This window comes from Ananas comosus, linkage group 24 (genome assembly GCF_001540865.1).
Source record: "Ananas comosus cultivar F153 linkage group 24, ASM154086v1, whole genome shotgun sequence".
Classification (NCBI taxonomy): domain Eukaryota; kingdom Viridiplantae; phylum Streptophyta; class Magnoliopsida; order Poales; family Bromeliaceae; genus Ananas; species Ananas comosus.
This window is the reverse complement of record NC_033644.1, coordinates 3275320-3302470: the sequence shown is the minus strand read 5'-3', so window position 1 is coordinate 3302470 and position 27151 is coordinate 3275320. Positions and strand designations below refer to the sequence as shown.

The 27151-nt window shown below is 39.3% G+C and overlaps 1 protein-coding gene across 1 annotated transcript in view; it reads right to left on the bottom strand.

Moving 5' to 3' along the window:
• Positions 227-27151, bottom strand: part of LOC109728737 (putative vacuolar protein sorting-associated protein 13A) — a gene marked incomplete at its 5' end in the record, with an annotated part of 43409 nt that continues 16484 nt past the window's right edge. The window contains 8 exon segments of the mRNA XM_020259244.1: positions 227-356; positions 3996-4193; positions 4308-4409; positions 7627-7690; positions 9787-9936; positions 19390-19469; positions 19576-19644; positions 19817-20015. Coding sequence (XP_020114833.1) covers positions 348-356; positions 3996-4193; positions 4308-4409; positions 7627-7690; positions 9787-9936; positions 19390-19469; positions 19576-19644; positions 19817-20015 — 871 coding nt within the window.

The following is a 27151-nucleotide window of genomic DNA, read 5'->3' as shown; positions in this document are numbered from 1 at the left end:
AACATCTAAGTACGTTTACTGAAAGTTGCGATTGATGATTCGACTCTGTTAAGTCGATCTGAACACTGAAGAAGGGTAGCCAACGCATTGCCAAGCCATCCTGAATGGCAATCTACAAGCAAATGAAATTATAAAGGTACCACCGCAGGAAAAAAAAAATAAAGGAAAAGATAACAAATCAAAAGAATAGTACAAAAAAGCTGACCTTTTCAGCTATTAAAATCATATTATCATTCACAGGGTTGGCTATCTTAACAGAATCAATCGAGGCAAGAATAGCAGCCGAATCTTTCAAAAATTCACATTCAATACCAAGTCCACTGAACTGTACTTCAGCAATTTTTTGGTTACACATCCTATAGTATAACATTGGGAATAAATATTAACACACTGATGAAAGATTGAAAAAATTAACTTTAAACAAATGATTGTGAATTCATGAGGCAAGTGAATGCATAATTCATAAAGAAACAAGAAAAAAAAGATTGCATAGCGATACTACAAAATGAAAATAATTCACTTGAATCTTCTTTGCACAGTTCAAATGCGAGGAAAATCTCATGAAGAAAAATGACACAACTTGTTAACTTATGATAATGGATTATTCCATGGCAAATATGTCTAACATTCTCTTCATGTGAAAGTAGGGAGGGCACTATTTTGACTAAAATCTCGAGCAGTCAATACTATACACAGTATTATTCTCAGCTAAAGCCAAAGACTTAATTTATTAGTCTTGAATCAGTTTCACCCAGTATCTAGGAGCATCCATGTTGGAACCTAGAAATCAAAGCTTCAGACACTTTGCTATGTTGCACAGCTTATCGAATAAATAAGATAAAAAAAGTAAATATAAATAAGATAAATAAAAGTAAATAATTGGAAAGATGTCATAGAAGAGCTTAATAACATTTTGATCTGTATCAAATTTCCATTATTAATTTCATCCCTCTAGGTATCCTTATCATGTTTTTTTTTTTTTCATTCTCATTCTCCGAATATTTTTTTTCCATTATACTATCATTGAATCATAATAATCAAATGTTCTTATCATATTAGGATATTTTGTCTATATATAAAAAACTTAATTCCATTTTGTACCATAACACGAGAATTAAGTTTCCAATGTAGTATATATTTACAGTAATTAGAATGTTAGATTGAAAGTGTTACGACCCAATTCCCATGTGGTCACCCATGACAGAGCCCACGGCTCGATTTAACTGGGTACCCTGGACCAATAACGTGATAGGCCAAAATCCACTGGCCCAAAATGTTTAAGCCTAGTTATTCGTCTAGCCTATCCAGCCTTATGTACCCCTACGTCTAGCCATGGCTATCTGAAGCAGGACTATTATGGGACTATTCTCAAATCTTGGAATGCCACAGACTCCCCTCCCCCTCTTTTATGACCTAACATCTTCGTCGGGCTCAATTACGCACACTACCCAAGATCACCAGGTAATGTAAGACTTGTCTCCGTAGCCTTGTCATTCTCAAACCCTGACTTAGCCCGTCATTCAGGCCTTGGCTCAGCCGAAATTCATCTCTCATTTCCTACTAGTGAACCGGCTCTGATATCATAATTATCACGACCCAATTCCCAGATTGGTCGCCCATCACAGAGCCCACGGCTCAATTAACTGGGCATTGTGGACCCAATAACTCATTGGGCCAAATTCACGGCACAAAATGCTTAAACCCAATTATTATGTCTAGCCTATCCAGCCTTATATACCCCCACATCTAGTTGTCGATATGGGACTATTCTCAAGCCTTAGGATGTCACAGAAGGAGCCCCTTCAACAGCAAGAGAAGAAATTAGAGGCATCATCAAAAAGGTTGATACGTGTTAGAGAAAGATGAAACCCTAAAATATTGACAATGCAAGGTCCATATTACTTCTAAGATTTCTATTACTATGGCAATAGGACATGCCAACAACTAGTTGGAAGTTAGACACAGGTGGAGACATGCTACAACATACAGCTCCTAGCAAAGCTTCATAACAACATGAGGCATGTCTAATTATTATCTTATTGTTATTGTGCATGGTATTGGAAGTTAGATAACAAATGATAAAACAAAATGTAAAATAGATCAAATGGAACAGAAGCCCTACCACTTCACTGATATCTACGCTGCATATCTACATATCTAGTCATGATAGGTCATATGAAATAGAAAGCATTCTAATGAAGTCAATAGTATGTCTATCGTCAGTGTTAATGTAATCACTATGTTATATTTCTAAGATTGGTTACTTAAATTCAAGGTGGAATGTCCCATTTCTTTATCACACTCATTGTCTCACAACCAAAGATGTTAGGAAGTAAATGATCTATATGTAAGGCTGGCATACTAATATTGGTGTGACAGTTCAACATTTTTGCACCAATTTGATAGACTTGTTCATATTGCCACCAAACTGCAGATATCATAAGTTATGTCTAGTCCAGGGAGCAAAGAGAATATCTATTATGAAAGAACTAGGAGACCAGTGAGAAAATCACATAAAGATGTGAAGTTCTCTAACAAGGGAGTTTGTCACACCGCATTGGTTCGACATAAGAAAATGTTAGAAACATGAAGAATATGTTCTTTTAGAGCTAGCTTACTAGCATTACAGCTTGATTAAGCATTTTATTCTATGCCAACAGACCCTTAAATACGCTTGGCTAGTTAGTAGGCCAGTTAGGCCTTATAAGACACAACTATATATTGAAATCCGTTTTTAATATCTATTGATATTTCTATACTGCTAAAACAGTGAACTCCAAGAAATCACAAATTCTAATTATGTCAATCATGAAAATAAAGAAATTACTTGCCATAAACTTCAATGTACCTGGACTAACCGTCCAATAACCACATGAGCAGAGAGCCACTAATAAGCTGCTATAAGTATCTCTCTAGAAGCTAAAATTATTTCAAATTTTCTCTACAGATTAAAAAGTTTAAAGGCGCAAATAGTTTGGGAAATGTAAAGATTACCATAAACGATTCACATATAACAAATTTTAGCCAACAAAAGTAACCATTTCTTTATGAACCTTTGATCGAAACCAATATATTTTATTTTCCGACCATTAGCTGATATGTTGTGGTCTCAAATTGGTAATCATGTGAAACTTACAAGGGAAAAGAGTTGACAGTTAGAGTCCTGTAGGGACCAAGCACACAATTGGCCTTCAAATAACAAAACTGTATACATAAGTTGACCAACACAATTTTGTCACAGCTCGTCTAACAAGCGTTGCTTAGTTATTATACATAAAAAAATTTGTGAAGCTAATACCGTAGTTCTCCCAACTTCCAGTATATAAGAAGGCAAAAAAGGAGCATCGATAAAGAGTCTCAAATTAGTGAATACTTAACCAATTACATATATCAAGTGACCCTTGTGCTGAGAAATGTGCCTCCAAACAAAGCCTAAATTAGCAAAATTAGTTTCTCTTAAAATCGCAATCTACTAGAACAATAAATTTAGCCACATCATCCTTCAATGGAAATTAACTCAATACTATGGCAAATAAGTCATTCCTCACGGCACTATGAAATATCGGAATCACTTCAAGATGGATTTTACTTTATGTCAAATGAGTCCGTTCTTCACAACACTATCAAGTGCTGGAATCACTTCAAGATGGATTTTACGTGAACATTACCGATTAGTACCCACTTTTCAAAACATATATATCATATAATACATTTCATGGGCAAATGTAATAATTTATAATGATGTCGCGAGCATAATAAATAAACTTAGAGATATGCAAGAAAGGTAACAGTGCCTGGAATTGATTGAGGTTAGTATTCTCAAGACACTGAGCCTTATAGATGATGAAAGACATTTATCTCTATCTGAAGAATCTCCATTACAAGAAGACATTGGATGAAATTCAGTTGCCTCATATATATCCTGAAAAAAATAAAATAAAATGAATAAGCTCCAAGAACTACACAGAACATACTATACAGGAACCAAAACTGACCTTAATAATTTCATCTGAAACGACACCAGCAAACGAACTAGTGTCGGCTGTTCCGCCAGCTCCAAGCATGCCAAGAGATAACCAGTTTAACCACCGGCGTGCTCTACTCGCAGATTGTTCATCATTCTGGTTCTTTTCTTGAGAAGACATAATATTGTTTGCTCCGGAAGTAGAAGATTTTGATTTTAACAAAAGATCCTGTAATGGAGGCTCAGAAGAAAGCAAGCAAACAGGAGCATAGAACAAGATAAGACTGAAAACAACATAACTGGTAAAGCATTTATAGAATAGCAATGCATAACCAGCAGATACCTGCAGTTGTCGCTCAGCAAAAGATCTGTAGCTCAGAATATCATCAATGTCACACTCTTTATCCATCTTTTCTAGCTCTTGCAGGATATCTTTGCTGACAACCTGCAAATATTCCAATTTTTAATGTAAGAGCCTTAATAACACTAATAACTCAAATAAAAAATGACAAGCATAAAACACAAATCTGAAAAATGACAAATTGATGGCGGGGAAAAAAGTCAAAGATGCTAATAACCTATATTCCGCAGAAACAGGTAAAATATACGAATATCCACATGATAGGGATATGGTGATACGACAAACTCCAAAATAATAAGATACGATGTGTGAGATACGAGAATAAAAAATAACTATATTTATCATTTAGCTACAAATTTATAGCATTGTAAAATGGCACAATTCAAAATTATAATTTATTTGTGCTGAAAGTATAAAGCAATGAACCAGAAAAATTGGTTGTTTAAAAATTTGTTAAGGGCCGTTGAATATGGGCAATGGATAGGGATCAAATACAACTTTAAAACCAACCCATTATGTCGTTCCAGGATACCACCCGTATCAATGCCATATCACGCGACTGTATCGAAGACATAAATAGGCAGGGTTTATAGTATTGCCCCGTGCCGACCATGCCTATAAGGGCATGCAACGTTTTAAATTTTAACCCCCTTTTTTATTCTTTGGGCCTACTTTTGGATTATTTTTTTTGCCCCACACACATCGCTCTCTTTCATTCTCTTCTACTTATCTTCTCCTCAACTCACTCTTGCAGTCTTTCCTTTTCTTCTCACTATCTCTTTCTATCTTTTTTTTCTTTCTATTTTTCCCACCATTTTTTTATTATAATTTTTTTCTCTAATTTCTTCTTTTAGTCCCTTCTATTTCTACTTTGTTTCTACTTTAATCACTTCAATCTTATAAGAAAAGGCAAAGAAAAAGAAAATCGAAGATATACCTCTTAGGTAAGTAAAAAAAAATTACAATTTTAAATTTTTCATACATTTTGAATGTTTCTAACTTTAAACTTCCAGTTTTTAAGTAATTTAAAATTATGCAAAAATTTTATTTATAGTTTACAAAAATGTAAAAATAGATCTATTTGATTAAGTCATTATGTAGTCTGATTTTTAATTATTTTAGATAAATCTAGCATTGGGTATGAGATTTACGACATAAATTTTTTAACTTTGACAATTCTATTTTTGGATTTAGAAGAAGGAAAATACTAATAAAATAAAAAAACTAAATTGAAGCAATTGATATTTAAATTTGATTAATTATTCGTCATATGATTTATTGTTAAATTTTTAGGGATAGACCTCACAATTTTTCTTAAAAAAATAAAAAATAATTTTTTCTTCAATTTTTTAATAAATATTTTTAAAAGATTCAAAATTAAAAGAAATTATTAACAATTGTAGTGCGATTCTAGTTAATCTAGTCATCAAGCAGTCTCTCATCAAATCAATATGGATGAATCTTGCAAATTCCATAAATATTTTAAGAAAAAAAAATTTTCCCTAATTTTGTATTTTAATAATTTTTAACATTCTGAAAGAAAAGGTAAAATCAAAAGAATTTTCAAAGTTAATCGATTTTTAATTTTTATTCTCTATGAGCAATAGTTAATATTTTACTTTACATATATAAAAAACCTACTACTATATTAATTGCCGAGTGTAGTAAGCTATACATAGCCAATATTTATAATTATTTTCTAAATCTTGCAAAATAACATTATAAAAGTTTATCGGGAACAAAAAAATTAAAGAAAAATGGTGTCAAAGCGTGCCACTAGGAGGTCATGCGTATCAATTGGCACGCAAGCGTCCTACGTGTCAGCATGGAGGCTTGCCTATGCCCATACTGTGCCAGGCAACAATTGGCACACCTTCATGCCGCGGCACTTTAATCCTTGTATATATATATTATCTTTTCAGTTTTTAGAGAATCAGATACTTCTCATGTTGTGTCTCACATAGAATCGACCGCTATCGGGTACATAACTATATCCAGTAGATATTGTATACAGCCAGGGCACTCAAATACAACCATCCATGCATCATAGCTAATAACTAATCATTGTCTATAACACTATGACGCCTCGACTTCCCGGGGGTCACCTATCCTAGGACTATTTCCATCCTAGCATGCTTAACTCTCTTAACCTCTTGGGCGTAGCCATCACCCAAAATGCTTAAGCCGGGTTAAGAGTTTTAGCCCTATTATATCTTACATATAGGACTACTTGGGGTCTCACATTCTAACCTTGTGGCGAGCTACGCTCCACCCACAACAGTCAACAGCATGAGAGTCTCGCTCTCCTCGCTGTACAATCCTTGCTCAGCCGAGACTCATCTCACACTTCCGGCTAGTAATTGGCTCTGATACCAGCTGTGACGCCCCGACTTCCCAACGGGTCACCTATCCTAGGACTACTCTCATCCTAGCACGCTTAACTCTGTTAACCTCTTGGGCCTAGCCACTGCCCAAAATGCTTAAGCCAGGTTAAGAGTTTTAGCTCTATTATATCTTATATATATGACTACTTAGGGTCTCACAAACACACTAAATAACTAAAACCGAACCAGTGTCTATAACACTTCAAATAATTAAAACCAAACTGTAACTGCAGATTCCTATATATGCATTACCTGACATGAAATATACAATTGTCGACTAGAATATTTAGGTTCATAAAAGCTGAAAGGCACCAAAAGCAAATATGAAGTGTCAAAAATTTCTTCAGTGTCACCAGTTAATTTTATTTATCCCAAAAATGTGTAATGCACAAGCTATCAAAACAAAATGGCACAAGACAGAAACCATAAAACAAGTGAAACCAAGATAACGAGAATCAAGAATATAGTGCAGCTATTGTGTAAAGCATTTGTTGTACATGGAAATGATACAAATAACAAATCAGCTCCATAAGCTGCTTCTAACGAAAAGAGAAGAAACAAAAAGGAGAGAGAACATACAATCTGTGATTAGATGCATCAAGGAACTGGAGTAGCTTCTAAATATTGCTTCCTATGTTGATTTAGTGGAAATTCCCATGTGACTCATTTATATTAATTCCAAAACAGAAAATATGCATGTAAAGAATTACCTGTAGTGTATCAAGAAAAGGACAAAAGAATTCTAGCTACTTATGAATTGGATTTAAAACCACCAAATAGCTATAATAACATGTATATAAAATCCTGCTTATTGAAAGACATCTGAGCAATCAGACAAGTAGTTTTGTGTCGTTGAAAAAAGGAATTCAATATAAATAAGAGAAAAAGGTGTATATTGCATCAAAAGAAAGAAGTACCTGCTCATTTTGTAGTAGTTCCAGCTTTCTCCTATACAAATCGATGTACCTCCGACGGTAGTTTCTGTTCATCAAATGAAGCATTTAAGATAGTTTCTATACTCATGTTAAATAGCATGAAGTCTGATAACTGAACAGAAAGTCAGAGATTTGTCTAGAAATAGAAGTTTATCTGCTAGAATGCACTTGGTAAAGACATTGTTTCCCTAACAAACACTTCAATAATTAAGTCTCCAAGACAAACAGAGTGACAACAATTGCAACACATCCATCGAGTGTCAAGAATTGCACCACATGCATAAAAGCGAAGACCAAGGACAGGAAAACACAAACTTAGTTTATATACTGCAGAAAGTTAGAAAGCAGAAATTAGGAATTACATACTGGAGAACTTACCTGTCCAGAAAAAAAGGCTGATTACAGTCTGTAATCTACACAAAGCCATGAAACGAGGTACGCGCAAGATAAATGATCGGACAAGTTCTCTTTACTAAGAATGGTCATTGGAGAACAGCATTAGTCTAAAAAATTATTTAATCTATGTGACTGTAAGTGCTATATTGAAATCACCGATAATTATCTAGGTCAACCTTCTACTAGCTAAAGGTTTTATTCTAGATTTCCATTCGTACCTTAGAACAGCACCGATAGCACAGGAGATTGAAAGCTATCTACTCTGCCTCCAGGGAGGCCATCAAGGGGGCAAATCAAGAGTATTGAAGAGCTATAGCCAATTTTGCAGTGTTTGAAATCATTATCGCATTTTTGAGTCACTAAACGGGTATTTACTATAGATTATTAGCAGTCAAGACCTATAACTGGCATGGGACATTTTAGATTGCAATGGTGCTTATTAGCACAAAATTAGGACATTTAGAACAGCATATTAGAGTCAACTGTAAGTTAATCCCAGCTTAGTTATTTTTGGTCTTGAACTAATTATGTTGGGTTCAATTTGTGCCTTAGATTAGTTTATTTGAGTCAATTAGGGTTTAATTTTTGGATTATGTCCTGCCAAAATTAAGATTTGAGCTCTCCTTTTCCCATAATAGGACTGATATGTATTTAAATTTTGATTATTGGATTAGGCGGGTTTCCCTAATTGGTAGTTTGGTTTCCCTAATTGTAAATCCCCCTCTTGGCCAAGCTTCCTTCTCTTCTTCTTCACTCAGCTATCTCTACCATGAGAAGACCTTTCCCTCACTGAAGAAACGATGAAAATCTCACCGCATTACCAACACCCTACAGCTACTGCTACATACAAATACCCAAGCAGAATTGTGCCCTATTTTTCTCCATACAGCACGGTAGGCTCCCTCGTCAAATATTGAGGAAAAGAATTCTTTGTGTTTTTCCTCCTTGAATTCCACTCTTGTTTGTTAATTTCTGGTTTTCTAATTCTCCTCCATTACTTCATTCTCTAGGAACTTTATTCTCCTTTCAATGCTAACGATTCCTTCCAAGCCCTAAGTAGCTCCAAAAAGAAAACAAAAATCCCTTTAACATAGAAAGAAAAACTCTTTCAAATCCTCAAGTATTTCTTAGGTCATTGAAAGAAAATGATAGTCACTTCTCTTAGAGTTTCGAGAGTTGGGAAGATCCGTAAGACCACCTCTTGTGAGACAGTTCAGATACACAATTACACATCCTTCAAAGTTTTTACAATTAAATCCTGAACTAGACACCAAACTCTCTCCTGCATCAAGTATTTATTAGTTATTAGAGTTACAAGTTAAGAAGAATTAAAATAGGTTGTGTTGAAAAGGTGAACAAGGTTCAGCAAACCTAGTTTAAGTATTAGCAAACTCTTAGGCCGTGGATTTTTCACTCCGTTCCAGACTGCTACACTGAATTGCTTATCCTCAGGTAACACAACCCAGAAAAGCTGGCTAAATGGATCTCATTGTGTATCAACCAGAGTACATCTTCCATATCCCAGTATTAAGAACTAAATAGAGGTATAATCAAGCTTAAGAACAATCTTGCTTTAACTGTTTAGAAATGGAAACAAAGAAGTGAAATGAAGCAAACTTATTATCATTAAGAGGTTTAAGAGTAGTAGTGATTTCTCTAGCAAAAAGCCATACATGCCATGATATAGAAGACCTAAAGGTAAAAAGCAAATATCAGATATGAATATATGATAATCAAAGAACTCACAATCTCTGACCAAGATTACTCCATGAAATTCTTCTTAATCTTTGACGAACATCTGCTAAAATAGCTTGTTGTGCATAATGCCACCACAATATCTGCCATCCTTCAACTTTCTTCGATAAAGAGCTTTGAGATGGACGGTAACGCCCATATCTGCAGAAATCAATAAAGAGAATATAAGAGTTGACGATAAACATATATACGGAAAATTTTTGTTACTTTACCCTGCAGATCATATTTTGGTTCACCAATAGATTAAATCAGTAGGATCTTATCAACACAAATTTTATTAGAAGGTAAAAATATACAGAACTAACAAAAACTTGAGTAAATTAGAAATGACTACCCACCATTACAATTTTTTATTTCACTACCCAACATTTCAAATCATTCAATTCACATCCTAAAAGGTCATTTCCCACACCTGGTGCATCCATAAATCTGTGCACCACATCTTCATAAACCATCAATGCATCTTGTACTGTTAAGTGTTAACCCAATTATCCAATTATTAAGCAAAAGAAACTACAACTCATTGTATGACGGAGATTGAACAATTGAATGTAATGGACAGAATAAATTTGCAATGCACAAATTTACAGATGCATGGTTACATGCAATAGTTTCTCAGAGCCAATAAAACCAAACAATTAGGTAGTAGAATCAATATATTCAATGGTAAGGAAGTTATTTTCAAATTATCAAAGTTCCATTAGTTGCATACTTTTTACATATTTAGAACATAAAGATTCAATCAGATAGGTTCTAACGCTATACATCAATCAAGGAAATAACTTTCTCACTTGGAAAGAAGCATTGTACTCAGATATTCTTTTATTCAATAGGACTTAAGAGGCTGATTAAATGCATGGACATCTCGTTAGGCACTTCTTTTTTCTACTAAAAGGCAATGCATTGGCAGATGAGTATGATTAAATGCCTATAAAAGCATAAAAATGCTACCTTGAAGCCATTTTATGAGTACAAGATAAATAAACCCATAGGCGGAATGTAATATCCTAAAAAAATCATGAAAATCACAACCTTGCATGGACTAATAGTAAGGTGGTAGGTTGCAATGCTCAAAGAATATCCCCACACACCCACAGAGCACAAGTTTTCAGTGAAATACTCATTTGGACGTCCATATAGGGCCTAAATAATTTAAACAGCCTTTAACAGGTTCAGGTTATCTGATCTGTAGGTAAGACACCTAAATATTCCAATGAGAGCATAATGGTAACTTTGATAAAGAAAATAATTAGTTTATTTATATTAGACTTTAGAATTTTCAAACACTTCCAGTCTAGAAGTAGAAAAGTTGAAACGGATCCGCCAAAGATGTTTGTAAAATCATAAAATATAAAGAGTCCACAGTGAAGTAGATATAAAACTGTTCATGTATAGGGGTCATGTAGAAGGTAATATGCATCACCAGTTCCTGAATTTACAGTCTTGGCGTGGTACCCTAATTTTAGAGCATGCATTAGACACCTCATACTATTTGTACTATTAACCCCCCATCGTCAATCACAACAGAAATTATTGCCTGCATCCATGCATCGCCCCATTCATCAACCCATCATCCTCTCTCTCAATCATACCATTCACAGAGCTGAGGCCATTCCTTTATTTAAAATTGGATGGCCAGATTGATTTTTTCAGAACAGCACTTTAAAAGTCCAGAGGCCAAAATGAAAGTCTGCCTTAAGTTAAGGGACTAATGATGCAATGTACCCATAATGTAAAATGCAAAATTACTTATACAACTGGAGTGCCAAAAATAGTAAATTTTATATAAAGTTATAAACATAGCAAACTGAATGCTATCACCAAGGATTTAAGTGCCGTGGAACGGGGTCGTGCCGAAAACTTGCCGGCACGGTGCGTGCCGAGTAGTGTCGATGTGTGCCGGTCAAAAAAATTCTTATGTGCCGACACATAACAGCATGAAATATTTATTTTCTTTCGCAACAAAATATTCTAACTATTTATTATGTCTTTTTATCACATCTTTTGAACTTTATTGAGGAAATTACTTACTAAATTCAAGAATAGAGAGTTTTGAGCTGTGCCTTTGGCACGGAGTCTGTATCGTGCCGGTATCTTGTTGACACGGCACGGCACGGTGGATACGGCCCGTGCCGACGGGCACTTAAAACCTTGCCTATCACACTGCTATTTACATATATCTGAGAAGTTGGATGTTTATATCAAGGATTAAAGTGCCCACCCATGCCATATGGCACGGTCGTGCCCCTAAAAAAGGGGCATGGTACAACCCCTTTACTGCAAGGAGAGGAATATCGCGATATGTATAGTGGTACCCTGCGATACTTTCAGTTGGGCACACAGGTGCCGCGATACGCTGTAGTATCCAAGATATGTTTACGGTAAACTTTTAAAAAAGGGGTTGTATTTTGCAATCTGATGCGGTTTTCGATGAAACGAAAAGTGCCACTTTCATGGTCCGCCAGAATAGTAAGTCCAATAATGGAGCCCAATGCAATTTGGCACGATTTGGTGATATTCTGGAGAAGAAATTGCAATTTTTGCGAAATGTGAAAATAGGGCAATGCGCGAAAGGGTTATCATTTCATGTGAGAAATTCTAGAATTTCTATGAGTGGATGGACTCTTGTGGAAAAAGACTCAAGGAGGATCGTGTGGACTCAAGTTTTTCGAAATTTTGAAACTTATGTGGAAACTGGCATACAGTTGAAGCAGGAGAGGGAAAAATCAGTTGAAGGATCTTTTTAAGAGAAGTATGGCATTTTGTATGCTAAACTGCAAAATTTATTATGGGAGGGACTTCTGCGCAAAAGGGGTGTTAGATGCAATTGTTACAATAGTAGTATTTGTATATATATAAAGAGCACGTCTCCTGTACTTTCGAAAGTACGGAGACCTCCGTGCTTGTAAGTTGTTTTCGATAACAGGACATCCAATTTGACGATCGGCTCCGTTAGGTATAATCTATCCTATTGGAACTATCTAGAAACCAAATTTTATAATTTTTTGGCATCATTTACCAAGCGATCAAAAGGTCCAAAAAATGACTATTTTAATGGCTAATGTAGCACATTTTTAAGTTCAACGGTGTAGAAGTATCCAAATTACATGAAAATTTAATAGAAAATGCTACTTAACATCAATAGCAAGATCAATACTTTCAATTTGAAATTTGAGTCCTTTATCATTGTTTTTTATGAGATTTTTATTTTCAGTCGTTCATTTTGGGGCTACTCATTCACTAGATAAACGAAGTCAAAAAATTATGAAATTTGGTTTCTAAATAGTTCCAATAGCGTAGATCATGTCTAACAAAACCGATCAGAGGCTTCCGTACTTTCGAAAGCATAGGAGCCTAGCGCTCTCTCTCTCTCTCTCTCTCTCTCTCTCTCTCTCTCTCTANGCACGTCTCATGTACTTTCGAAATTACGGAGACCTCCGTGCTTGTAAGTTGTTTTCAATGATAGGATATCCGATTCGACGATCAGCTCCGTTAGGTATAATCTACCCTATTGGAACTATCTAGAAACCAAATTTTATAATTTTTTGACATTATTTACCAAGCGATCAAAAGGTCCAAAAAATGACTATTTTAATGGCCGATGTGACACGTTTTTAAGTCAACGATGTAGAAGTATCCAAATTACATGAAAATTTAATAGAAAATTCTACTTAACATCAATAGCAAGATCAATACTTTCGATTTGAAATTTGAGTCCTTTATCATTGTTTTTTATGAGATTTTTATTTCCAGTCGTTCATTTTGAGGCTACTCATTCACTAGACAAACGAAGTCAAAAAATTATGAAATTTGGTTTCTAAATAGTTCCAATAGCATAGATCATGTCTAATGGAACCGATCACCAAATCGAATGTCCCATCATCGAAAACAACTTACAAGCACGGAGGTCTCCGTACTTTCGAAGCATAGGAGCCTAGCTACATATATATATATATATATAAAGGTTAGGGGATACCTAATTAACCACCTAATTAACCTAGCCTGCACACCCTCCCACCTGGTGCCGCCGCCGCCGCCGCCACCCCTTTGTTCTTCGTCGGCGTTCGACGTGCTCCGGCAAGACTCCGGCCGAGAGTCCCTCCATCTTTCTCTCCCTGCATATTGATACCTATATAGAGAGAGGTGACAGCACCCCCTTCTTCCCTCCTTCCTCGGCTTGAAGCTGACGCCGCCGACGCCTCACCAGCGCCTCGCTGCCGTCACGTCTGAGCGTGAGAACCCCTGCGGCCACCTACCCCAACCGTGCCACCCCCGCGCGACGGTAGTGCACGACCCGTTTTGGGTCGTTGCTTCTGTTGCAGCCGCCGCGGCCCCAAGCGCCGCCGCCGTCCGCCGGACCTCCGATGGCCTCCCCCTGCGGGTTAGTGTCCCTCTACAACTCTTCCAACCCTCCATTAGGCTTGCTAACCCCCGGTTGAAGCTATTTTATTACCGCTGCCCTGACTTGACTTATAGGCCTTGATCTTTACCGAAGAACCGTCCCAGCCATCCGACTTCTCCGGTGACTATCTGTTGGTAAGCACGGCACTTCTTGGCATTTGTGCTAACCCGTGCTCCCCTGATTTTCAGGTAACGATACCCCGAACCACTGTTTTCAATAGTGCCCACCATGTGTTCGGCAAATTGACAGTTCTTGTTTTGGCTTTTCTGGGCAATCCAGTGGTCGGATTTGGCAACCTTGGGAGCACGACGATCAGCGAACATCCATCTTCGCAATGCTCACCTCGGTGGAGTGATACGGACATCTAGCTGAGACGCGCATCTATCGTGTACCCGTTTTGACTTCGCGCAACCGTTTCTTGTCTTCGGATTCTTCATGGTAGCTCCACTGTTGATCTGTGGCAGCTAGCAACAAGTCATATACCTCGATGCACCATTGGTTGACTCCCGGTTCATGCAAAGTTGGTAAGATTTCCGAAAACTCCATTTTCGCATCATGAAATGTGTTGGGCAGTAGTGCTTGATGGTATTAAATGTTCAGACTTAGTGTTCGAGGTTTAGAAACATTCCATGGTCGATTTGGTGCGAAATGACACAAAATCGAGTCGAAATCGTATCAATTGCGCGGTTCTCTACTTCGTTATCACGAAGTTGATTATGTGGCTGTCCGGAATGTTTGTTGAGCCTCATTGGCTGGTATATCCTTGTGTTTTGTGTCCCCTTTGGCAACGAGTGCGTTGTGGGTGGTTCGAATGCCGATAGGTACCGCCGGACCCACTTCAAGCCATATTTGGAGCTATGGCTCCCGTTTTGGTTCGCTTTGTCTGCGGCTGTTCCAACACCTTAAATAGGGTGTTTGGGGACAGTGGATGCGAGTTTAAGATGTTTTGGGTGTGTCTCAGAATGCTTCTTGATCAAAGTGGGATCCCGGTGGGTTTATATGAAAATCGACGGGTTCGGCAGAACGGTAGGAATGTTCAATGTTCCGCTTGTGTCGTGGCACATAGTGGGTGCACATTGTGGGTGGCTTTATGTCACCAATTGGTGATGTTGCAATATTGCGAGCATCATCGAGCCAATTGTACAATGTGTGCATGGTTCGACACCAAAGTGGTGTTCGGATCATCGGAACGACACCTATAGGTTCAATTGTAGCCTTGTATGATGGTTGTAGTTCAGTTTATCGAGCACTGGATGTGCGATCGTCCCAATACCTAAGGTGGTGCTTTATGGGACAGTGTATGCATTGAGGTGACTCCTAGTCGAGTCGACTTGGCTTGTATGCCGGTTTATGGAACTAATGTTCCAATCGCACAATGTTATAGTAGTACAGGTTGATCGTGTCGAATTGATATAGATGACATGTAGGAGACTCATTGTGGCATTTGGTGATCGCATGTCCTGTACAGGTGACCGTTAGATACACTGATCGAGTCGAGGACTCGGGTAGTTGGTGAGGTGGGTGCTCCATTCCTCTTGTCGATAAAGTTGTATCTTACTCGGTTTTCTTTTCGCTTGATCCCTTCTATTAATTGAGTAGGACAACTTTTGACTTCACATTGGTTCATGCTTTTACTCTACATGCTTATTGATTGTCATGTTGATTATCATATAGATTGGTAGACTCTTGATTGAGCTCTCTCGTATCTCGTGTATGACATGTAGAGTAGGTGAAGATCTAGTAGAATATCCACCTATGTATGATTAGATCTGATAGATCGGTGCGTACTCCTTGTTGAGATATGATCATGTTGATCGGTTGATTTATCTTCGGTGAAACCTGACCTTATTGTTGGAGAGTTACTCCATGAGATTGACCTAGTCGGTCGGTGTTCAGTTCCGCAGATTTTGGCCTAAGGGTCGAATGACGTATTTCATCGTGATTGGGTCTTTAGCATGCTCACCTCTGTCACTTGTATTATCCTTATCCTTCCTACATACTCGTTTAGTATAGCATGCTAGTCGATCCGGACAGTTGGATGTTGGTATTTTCATTGGCATCCAGTGTGATTATCTCTTAGCTCCTATTGTCGCCTACGGGCAGTGATTTGACTGTTGAGTCTAGATTATTGGAGCTTTGAGCATATACATATGACTATAGGTTGTACGGCACTGAAGGAGTCTTAGACAGAGTTACTAACCCAGGGTACTTCAGTTGCCAGCCCAGTGGGAGGTGATGTTTCATAGACAGGGTTCGCCACCCTGAGTTCTCACCCTCAGACTTGATTTACACCACTCTTAGACAGAGTTAGCGACTTTGGGTGCAGGTTGATGTGTCCCTCCGGAGTGGTACTTAATTTGCGGTCCTCGAGACCTATGGGCGAGCTTAGGACGGGTCTTTATAACGGACCATAGAGAGTGGGTATACCTTGGACTATTCGTATGTCCAGTTGATGCATAGTCTCTCGATTTGAGTCTTGCATGGTATCTAGCAGTTGTTTGGCCTACGGTAGCAACTTCCATCATGAGTGGGTCATGTTATTGTGCATTCTCCATCTTGCTACCGTAGTTGGTGGTCCTTTATGTTAGCATGACTTGTTTACAGTAGCGGTACTTCGTACATGATTGTTCGTGATGACTACTCACTAGTTTTCTTTGCTATTGTGGTTGATTTGTATTCTTCGTTTCAGTATCTGATTCATGTTACAATAGCGATACTATTCTTGTACTCAGTTCATGACATCTGTTTGTCTAACCTTTTTGCTACTGTGGTTGATTACTCATTTACAGCTATCTTGCTTATCGTACTCCTTGGTTTGCCAGTGAGTGCGGCTTGCCCTCGTCGGCTGGTTGCCCCTACTGGGAAACATATTTATATGTTTCTCACCCCACTGTTTTTACAGGTATCGCTGACAGTGCAGGTCTGAGCGCAGTGTGAGGACACGGTTGGTTAGCGCCTAGATAGCTTGTGCCATGGATCTCAGCGTCAAATTTTACTTATCTCAGTACCTTGTCATCTTGTTGTGACTATGTGATATCATGTGTGTTTGGAGTTTAGTTTCTTTTGGGTTCTTCCTAATATAGTGGTTTAGTCGGTTCTGGATTTTGGTATTGGGTTGATTGGTAGTTGTACAATTAAATTATCTTGTTCACTTGCTTGTGGTTCTGTATCTGTGCTCCAACGTCGTGCATGTACAAGGGAGACTCTGTCCGCATGGACAGAGGATACCTTGTGTGTGTGGCGGGTCTGTGCATGTCTCGGGCAAGGTTTACAACAAAAAAAAAAAAAGCTTTCCGCAACTCTCTTTTCAACTTGGATGGATTTTCCAAAAATTAGCTTTCCAAAAGGACCTGAGGCGTGACATATGCACCGTGCGTGCCGACTATATCTTAATATTTGTTATTATTTTCCTATTTTTTTATATAGTACGTGAATTTCTCTCTCTTTTGTTTTTTTGTTCTTTTTGCTTCTATACCCTCTAACTTCCTCACCATTATCACTTGATTTACAAATATAATCTATTTTAATATATTAAGCTAATCTAAAATCTGATCAGGTTTAAAATAACTTATCTAATCTAGGAAATTTAATCTAATTATGGACTTGGAATCTAATCTAATTTACTGTATATTTAAATTACCAAATCCAATATCTAATCTAAACTTTTCTAATCTAGAATCATGCAGCCTCATCTAATTTAATCTAAATCAGAAGCCTAGATTACATTAAACTAGTTTAAATTTAAATTTAAATATTACGATTTAAAATTAGATTTGATTTAGGTGATTTTATATTTCCTAAATTTACCTAATCTAGATTACTTACTCTAATGTAATGTAATGTCTAACTTAATCTGATATAGAATTACTAAAGTTGTACTTATATTAACCTAATCTGATATCTCATATAATCTAATCTAATCTAAACTAGAATTACCTAACCTAAGGTAATATAATCTAGAATTGGCTAGATTAGATTAAATTATTTTAAAAATAAATATTTTTTATTTACTGGTTTGCTTTGATTTTGTTCTTTCTAGATTATCCAAATTACTCTAATCTACTATACATAAACTCTACTCTAATCCATATATGCTAATCTACTCTAAATTTTAACTAATCTAGCTATATTTAAATAATTTAATATAGAATTAGCCAAGAATTTATTAGGTAATTTTATCTAATACAGCCGTAAAATTAACTAATCTAGCTAAATTTTAACTAATCTAGCTATACTTAAATACTTTAATATAGAATTAGCCAAGAATATATTAGGTAATTTTATCAAATACAGCTGTAAAATTAAAGGTCATTATTTAATTTTAGATTAGCAAATTGGTAAATCTGATATGAGATAATTATAACTCTAAACTTTTAAAATAACATCATAAGACCTTATTGGGACCAAAAAAAATTAAAATAGAGTCGTGCCAACGCGTGCCATTAGGAGGTCACGTGTGCTCATCGGCACACAAGCGTGCGCCATGCGTCGGCACGTAACCGTGCCCGTGCCTTACCGTGCCAGCTACCTACCGGCACGTCCCCGTGCCACGGCACTTTAATCCTTTATACAATTAATAAGACTGCATATGAAAGAATCTAAGCTAATATGGAAAAATAGAAATTAGAAGATCAAATGCTGATCTTAGAAAAACTCACGTGCTAAGTAAATAACAACTAAAAAATCATAGTAAGGACATTAAGCAGTGTTAATGCTTTATCTATAAATAATAGAGCCTGAACTGTAACAATAATTTAGATTAATCATTCTAACTATTATTCTCAATTTAGAAATGCCATGAACTTAAATAAATACTCACCATAGTTTTGTCACTAGGCCTATGAAATACCGCTTGTCAAAAAAAATCTCATTAATAAGTTTGGTCCTAAAGGATGTAGTGCTTAGATAGGAGTAGGACAACACAATAGCATTAATCAGACAGAAAAACCAAGCGAACAGACCAAAGACACAAGCGGCCAAGCAATATAGCTGTCAGCATTGTAGGCAATACATATGTACAGTTCTCCACAAGCTTCATAAACGTCTCAAAAGAGCTAATAACATAAATTAATAAAAACTTGCATTCACACGATTCTCAAATTTCATGCTTGATTATTGTAATTGTAAATCTAATGGACAAGCAGGAAAAATATATATATTCTATCAATAAAACGTAATATAAATGTGCATACTTCTTTCGAAGTCCACAAATAGTGAAGTAATCCCAAAGGCCAAAAATTTGTCGTAACTGAATTTCGTTCAACGATAGAACCTAAAAGATTAAAAATATATATATATCAACTTATGTTAACTCAATGAAAACAATTCAAAAAGAATCAATAATGTAAGTTTTGCCTGTGTTTTGTTAGGGAACAAACCAAATCACTTAGCTCAACAGTAATATCATATTGAGGTATACCACCATCAACCATCCCAGATTTATTAGCCTACATACAAAAGCAAATATCTCTTACTTAACAAGTAACTGAAATAATTTAAAGAACCCCATAATTGGCGTGCAAGAAACCAAGTCTTGTACAAAACTACAAATAACTATCATGAGAAAAACTGGCTACAGACTATATTTGAGGAGAACATAAAAACTAACAACTCACTTACTCGCACAGACACCAATACATCAAAAGGGTTTATGATGTAGTCCTCTCTTTCATGGTCCAAATTGCAACATAGCTGAGACTCGGTGAGATCATCAATACTGAAAAAATTGTGTTCTTCAAGCCGTTTACAGTAGAATTCAACAGTAGAGATCACAACAATCTTATTGACTTGGCCAACTCTTGATCTCCCAATTGATGACCTGTATCATTGAAAAGTAAAATTCCCATTCAACTTAAGCAACACTAGAAGCTAAACAACAACAGATAAGTACATGGAACCATAGAACTATAGAAGTAACAAGAAGGGCACAGAGAAAACATAAATACATCATCTGTAGACGCTCATAGATAAAACAAAGAGTATAGATACACAAATATTACATAAAAATACAGACCAGCTACCACTGCTTCCACCTCCCGCTCTTCCTGTAGATAACTGTTGTCATGGTCTAGTGCTATAAAACAAATCCACTAAGAGAGATGTTGTCTAGATGAAATATTATAATTACAGGTCCCATGAAAGAATGCTTGCGGTTGGATAACTGAATGTATTGCCAAGTACTAAAATCCAATCTGTCCATACTCAGACCAGCATTGAAACAAAGAAAGTTATTTGCAAACAGCAAGGATTAAAGTGTCGTGGCACGGGGGTGTGCTAGCTATCAACACGGGAAGGCACGGGCACGGTGCCATGCCGACACACGGCATGCTTGCATGCAGATGAGCATGCACGCCGCACGGTCTCCTAATGGCATGCTTTGGCACGGCTGTATTTTAATTTCTTTTGGTCCCAATAAAGTCTTATGATGTTATTTTAGGATAACAATTATCTCATATCAAACATACCAATTGGCTAATATAATGAGCTTTAATCTTACGGTTGTATTTGATAAAATTACCTAATATATTCTTGGCTAATTCTATATTAAACTATTTAAAAATAGCAACATTAGTTAAAATTTGTAGTAGATTTGTGAGGACTGAGATTTTCCCCTATGTAAAATTGACATCTTTTTAAATGTTATCGTGTGTATTTTAATTTTAAAACTACCCGTCAAATTTCAGCGAAAAATGATTTAAAATAAAGATTTTACACAATTATTACTTTTCACTTAAAATGAATAGTAACCCGCGTTTCCGATTGTGATCGAGGAGAGAGGTGGGCTTCAGACGCAAATTGGACTCCATTTCGGACGATCCAATAGCTTATTTTTGATGGTCTGACTGTGCCAGAGCCAATGGCATTGACGGATTTCATGTTCAACCCACGATTTTCAAGAAAAACAGCTTTTATCGCTGTGAGGGCATTTATTCCGCATTGTTCTTGCTTTTTAGAGGCGATTGGTGCTCTGTTTTGCGTGGAAAACTCGCAGGCAGGGACCTTTCTGCGAGAGGAACGTAATGAAGAGGGACTGGAAGGCAAATTTTGAGAGTTGGGGGACTTTGGAGCAATTATCCCCTATAAATAGTGGTATATAGGATTAGAGTGTGGATTTGGGGATTTTGGGAACCCAAAACCCTAGACCCCAACCTTCCTCCTCTCTTTCTTTTCCACCTGAGAGGTCAGCCACCGCCGTCATCGCTGTCGCCGGCTGCCGGAGAAGAAGAAGAAGGGCCTTTCGTCTTTCTCTTCCTCTCACTCTCCAACATTGAGAGGTGTGAAGGGTAGGAGCCCGAGCACCCTTAATACCGTGCCACCGACCACCGGGACCGCCGCCATCATCCTCCCGAACCCCGGGCAACCGCCCCCGACATTTCCCCGGCACCGTCGTGCCCTAGGGAGCCGCCATGGCTGAGGAGGAGCTTCGCAGAGCTGTGCGGCCATGGGGAGACACCCGACCGCCGCCGCACCGCATTGCCACAAGACGACGCCGAAGGTCCCAAAGAGTCCACCGGCGCCGCCGCTCACCGTCCCAACCCGCTGCTGCAGGGATCTACAATGCCCTAGCCGCATGTCCACTTTAGGGTGCCGCCGCCACGCCGCCAGTGCCTCCAGCCGCCGGCTAGGGGTCCCGACCGACTCCCCTGACAGCGGCGACCCTCCCCTGGCCGGAGCACCCCCATGCCGTGCCGCCAGTTGTCGGCCCCGTGATGCCCTAGCCCTATGTTGGATGCTGCCAAGGTGGATTTCAAGGGCTAATTTGGGCGATCTTTGTTTTTCGACCACCAAAGACTTCAGCAAGCACCCGAGATGTGAGCACCGCACTCCTGGGATCACGTGGAGTCCCGTACTCACCTTTGCTGCGATCAATGAAGCTCCGGTGCGCGTATGGGACTCGGCCGCTTCCGGGATCAAGCAATTGGGGGGCTTGTTTCCGCTGCTTCGAAGCCTTCCGGTCGTCAATTGTGACAGCGAGCACGAGCATCATCACGTCGAGACGAATCAAATTGACTGGTTGGTTAGATCCGTTGTGACACGGATCGGGGTAATGAGCTCGAAACTCGTGTTTATGTATTATTTGTATAGTAATTAATGCTATAATGGGTTTTTTGCAAGTTGTATGCAATAGGGACCCTGCGCACAGCCTCGTACAGCGTGTAATCGCTATTAGTGACCTCTTCACTGATCGTCAAAGGTCCGGGAGCCGTTGTGGGGAGCCGTTGTGGAGTGAAAATAGGGTCCCATGAGTCCATGACATCGTTTTGCGAATATTCGCCGATCGGAGGCGGTTTAAGTTGCGGATTTCGCATATTTGCAATCCGGATGCCCTAGAGACCCCGCCAAGACTTGTTGGCTGGTAGCTACCGCCACCTTCAAAGTCCGGAGGCGGTGGATGAGCGGCGGAGGGGTTTCAGTGCGTTTTCCAGCGAAAACGACAGTAGAACGCGATTTCGCGCCGCAATAAGTTTCGGGCTGCGTGGGCGCCCCAGAAATCATCCCCTAGCCTCGTTGGCTCGCCGCCGGGATCGCTTTGTGTGTTCGGAGGCGACAGGTGAGCAGTGAGGCTTCCGGTGCCAAAGTGGACACTTTCGGAAGCCCGGAGCGGAGCGGTCGACCGACGACGACCGAGTTGACCTTGGTGCTTGTGTTTGCTGCCCGGACACTCAAATGGATGTGTTTCAAAGCAGCGGGTGACTCACGGCATGAGTCAGTGTGTTTCGGGAGGTTTCATGGGTCCCACGAGCATCCCGGTGCATTTTCAGGATTCCCGGTGAGTTCGGGAATCGATTTTGGGAAACCAAAACCGATCCCGCAGGTGGTTTTGGATTTGTGGGCGATATATTTTGAGTCGATAGGTTTGGTTTCTGACTCGATGGACCTGTCGTAGGTCCGATCATCGGTTCTGCACATCGCAGGAGCTAGGTGCAACTGCGACACACGTGGATACTTCAATCCGAAATCGGTTTAGTGGTGCACGCTTGGCGATGTTTCCTCCACCCTTTCCTCTTACTTGCTGCATATCTTATACTTGAGCCTTACACCACATGACTTCGACTGTAGCTCTACTTAGCATACTCCTCTTTCGCTTGTCATAACATAGAAGTAGAGCAGTAAAGGTTGCCTGTAATACCTGAGTTTTTGAAATTTGAATTTTTGATTTTGAATTTGAATTTATATATAACTTATATATATATATATAGTGGATAAGAGGAATGGCTTTTGTCGCGAATCGCCAAGGCGAAAAAAAATCGCAGGTTTGATGGTCTGGTAGTGCCGAAAGTGTTGGTGCGATCCGTTCATAAATCCAATGAGCCGATCATCCGAAATAGCACGTTGTTCGAGGAAGGGTCAATATGGCATATTGGGATTTTTTTGCGAAAAACCCAATATTTTATGTATCGAATCGCGTGGGATCGCAAGTGGATGTGCGTTCGCACGTTTTACATGCGCGCCCTGAAGGAGTCGGGTAGGAATTTTGATCTTTCAGGGCGTTTTCTGCAATTATTTTCTGCAATTATACTTTTGTGTATAAAAGAAGCACCTAGGGTTTTCTCCTTATAACCCTAACCCTAGCATTCCCCTCTCCTTCCCGGAGCCCTAATCGCCTCCCCTCCCTCCTCTGACAGTGCCGCGCACACCCTAGCCGCCGGTGACCCTTCTCCGGCTGGCCAAACCTCAGCCACCATCTCTCTCTCTCTCCCTCTCAAGGTTTTCCCCTCCCTCTCCCTTCCCTTCTTCGGCTCAGGCAGCCTCGAGGAGACCGCATCTAAGGATCACCGCCGTCGGCACCCCTAGACATCAAGCACCCCCCTCTAACAACCCCCATCACCGCCGTGGCCGCTGCAGCCTTCCTTGGTTGGGTGCGGGCAGAGGCAGCCGCGCCTCACTGCAACACCGCCACCGCCGCCGCCCTTGCCTTCCCGACCGTCGCCCTCACTGGGAAGATCCTCCTAAGCCGAACCCTAGCTCGAGTGGACCAAGCTCCTCCCAGCGCCGCCGCTGCCGTCGCCGCCACCGCTCCCCGCCGCCGGCCAAGGTGAGTACCACACTCCCCTCACCCTCAGCACTCACCCCTGGGCCGTGCGCTCGCCGTCATGCCGCCAGCAGCCGATCGGAGCTTGTTGCTCCCTACATTGCCCAAAATAGGGAGGTTTTGGCCATATCTACTATTCCAGCTATCCGGGAACCCTCTACTCTCCGGAAGGTGAGCACGATGACCTAGAGTCATCACCGATCACCGTGCTGACCTCGGTTTCTATCGGAGAAGCATCGGCTTGCTGTTTTTTGCGTTGTCGCTCCCGAGGCCTTATTTATTTGCTGTAATCTTGGCCCCGAAGCGCTCCTCGGCTGTTTTTCTTGCCCCAGACAGTAAGCACAGGCTTCGCTACGTCGAGACCTATCCACTGGTGCCCTCGGTTGGTCTCGCAGACGCGCAATGTTCTCTTTCGGCACTATTTAATGTGTATTTTAGCTTATATCTCTTATTTAGGGGCCTTTATGTAATTGTGACAATAGAGGTTGTCTTGGGCAGCGTGAGGCCACTTAGTGTAACCCTCTGGACTAGTTGTCCAAGCTTCCGATGCCCTCACAGAATCAAATTCGATTTCCAAAGTGTTTTCCGACAAAATTGTCGACGAAACGCAGTGACCGTTGTGGGGTCCACTTGCTAGTAGTGTTATCACCCCAGATTTGTCACGAAGCCTTGTTGGCTGGTTACACTCGTTGTCTCGAGTTTATGAAGACAGAGTGAGCGACGGAGGGTTCCAGTATCGAAAACAACATTTTCGGGAACCCGGACTGGCATTAAGTGCACTTTTGCATATCTGTATTCTTTGGACTAGCGGCTATCCGAACACCCATATTGGTGCGTTTCGAGACAGCCGGTGACTAGATTTGTGCTATGGTACCTTCTGAAACACTCTGTGGCAATCAGAAGTAGGGGTGTAAACGAGCCGAACACGAGCGAGCTAACCCCAGCTCGTGTTCAGCTCGTTTATTAAACGAGCCAAAAAATTCAGCTCTTGTTCGGCTCGTTTATTAACGAGCCGAACACGAGCTAGCTCACGAGCTGGCCAACGAACAATAAATTAAAAATGATTAGATTAAATATATATAAAAAATAAATTTATAAAATCTTATTCATTAGACTTTGATCTAATAGTTGAAACTTTATATATAAATGAGTCTTTTTATAATTAAACTTACATTTATATTTTTATTTTTCTAAAAATTAAATAATAAAATTATATATTATATATTATTATATATTTATATATAAAAATATAAATTAAATAAATTATATAAATATAAAATATATGTATTCGAGCTGTTATCGAGCCGAACACGAGCGAGCTAACCCCAGCTCATGTTCGACTCGTTTATTAAACGAGCTGAATCTTTCAGCTCGTGTTCGGGTCGTTTACTAAACGAGCGATTCGATCTCGAGCTCATTTCGAGTCGAACACGAGCTGGCTCGCGAACAGCGAGCTGGATTGAAACCCCTAATCGGAAGTGCTTCGGTGGACTTTTTGGAACTTTCGGCAGTTCTGGGGTTGTGTGTTTAGTGTTTTGAAGTCAACTTAATGGATCTTGACTTCGTGGGTCATTCGTAGATTCAGTTGACGTCCCAGCACACCTTCAGTGTTAGACGCTGCTATGATTACAGGTAGGTGCTTCGCTCCAAAGTCGGTACAGTGGTGCTAGCTTGGTAATTTTCCTGTTACTTTTGCATACTTGATGAGTATTAAACCACTAGACTTTCGATTTATTTACTCTACTTTCGTTCTTTCGCATATTAGCAGTAGAGTGGTGTTGGATTATTGCATGATCTCTATCTGTGCGACCTGATTGGTCGGTGTTGGTCGGTTCGCCGATCTGGTGATCTAGTTTGGACATGTGTGGGTTATCAACTTACTCTCAGCTTTTTGCTGTCTTGTTGACTATTGAGCATTTCGCGTTGATCGTCACATCTCATGTGGCACGTCACGTACACCAATAGTTTGGCCACCGTGTAGGTGTTCTTTTCTGGAAAAGTAGTCATCTTTTCGACCCGTGAGCCCCTACAAGGTGCTAGCTGAGGTTGTGTGCCAGTAGGTGAGCATACTGTGGCACTGCTTGCGGTCTTTAGACCTATATAGCGAGATGTTTGGATATCAGTTTTCATACGGTTGATGCATATGTTTATTATTTACAGTAGCGGTAGGTGATTATTGTTGTTCATATCTATATTTCCTTATCCACTATTGCACATGAGTAGCTATCTATCTCAGTTGTATTTCTCTTTCCAGTGAATACACTCGCCCTCATCGGCTTGGGGTACCCACTGAGAGACCGTTGTTGGTTTCTCACCCCTCCCTTTTCAGGTGATCTTGGTGGTGGGAGTCGGGACGGTACGTGAGGTGCGATAGCTAGCGAGCTCTAAAGGTTCCAACATATCTTCATCAGTTATGGTTATCTCGATTCGACCCATTTCATTTATTGCTAATAAATTAGAAAGTGTGGTTCAGTTATCTATTTGTGTTGTTGTTGGTTCTTGAACATTCCTTGTGGTGGATATTAATTTATTTGCAAGTATTTGGGATGGTGATTCTTTTGGGATTCCAGGTGATATAGTATTTTCGGTTTTATGATATGTGGTTTTCTATCCCTCGAGGTAGTCTGTTTTTTTAAAAGAATGATTTTCCGTGTGGGAGACCGTTTTCAAATGATTTCTACAACTTCATCGATTCTTAGTATTTCAAAATAAAGTTTCTGGGTGGGAAACATTTGTAAATGATAGAGTTGATTGTTGTAATGTGCGTTTGCATCGTCCTTCACCTAAGGAGTGCTTAAAGTATGCATCATCTCAAGGATTGCTAGCTGATTGATTATTGAGAGCATCTGCATTGTGAATGCTGTTTATGCGATTGAATGTTAGTATTGCAACAACTCGTATAGTTTGAATGTTAGTGTTGC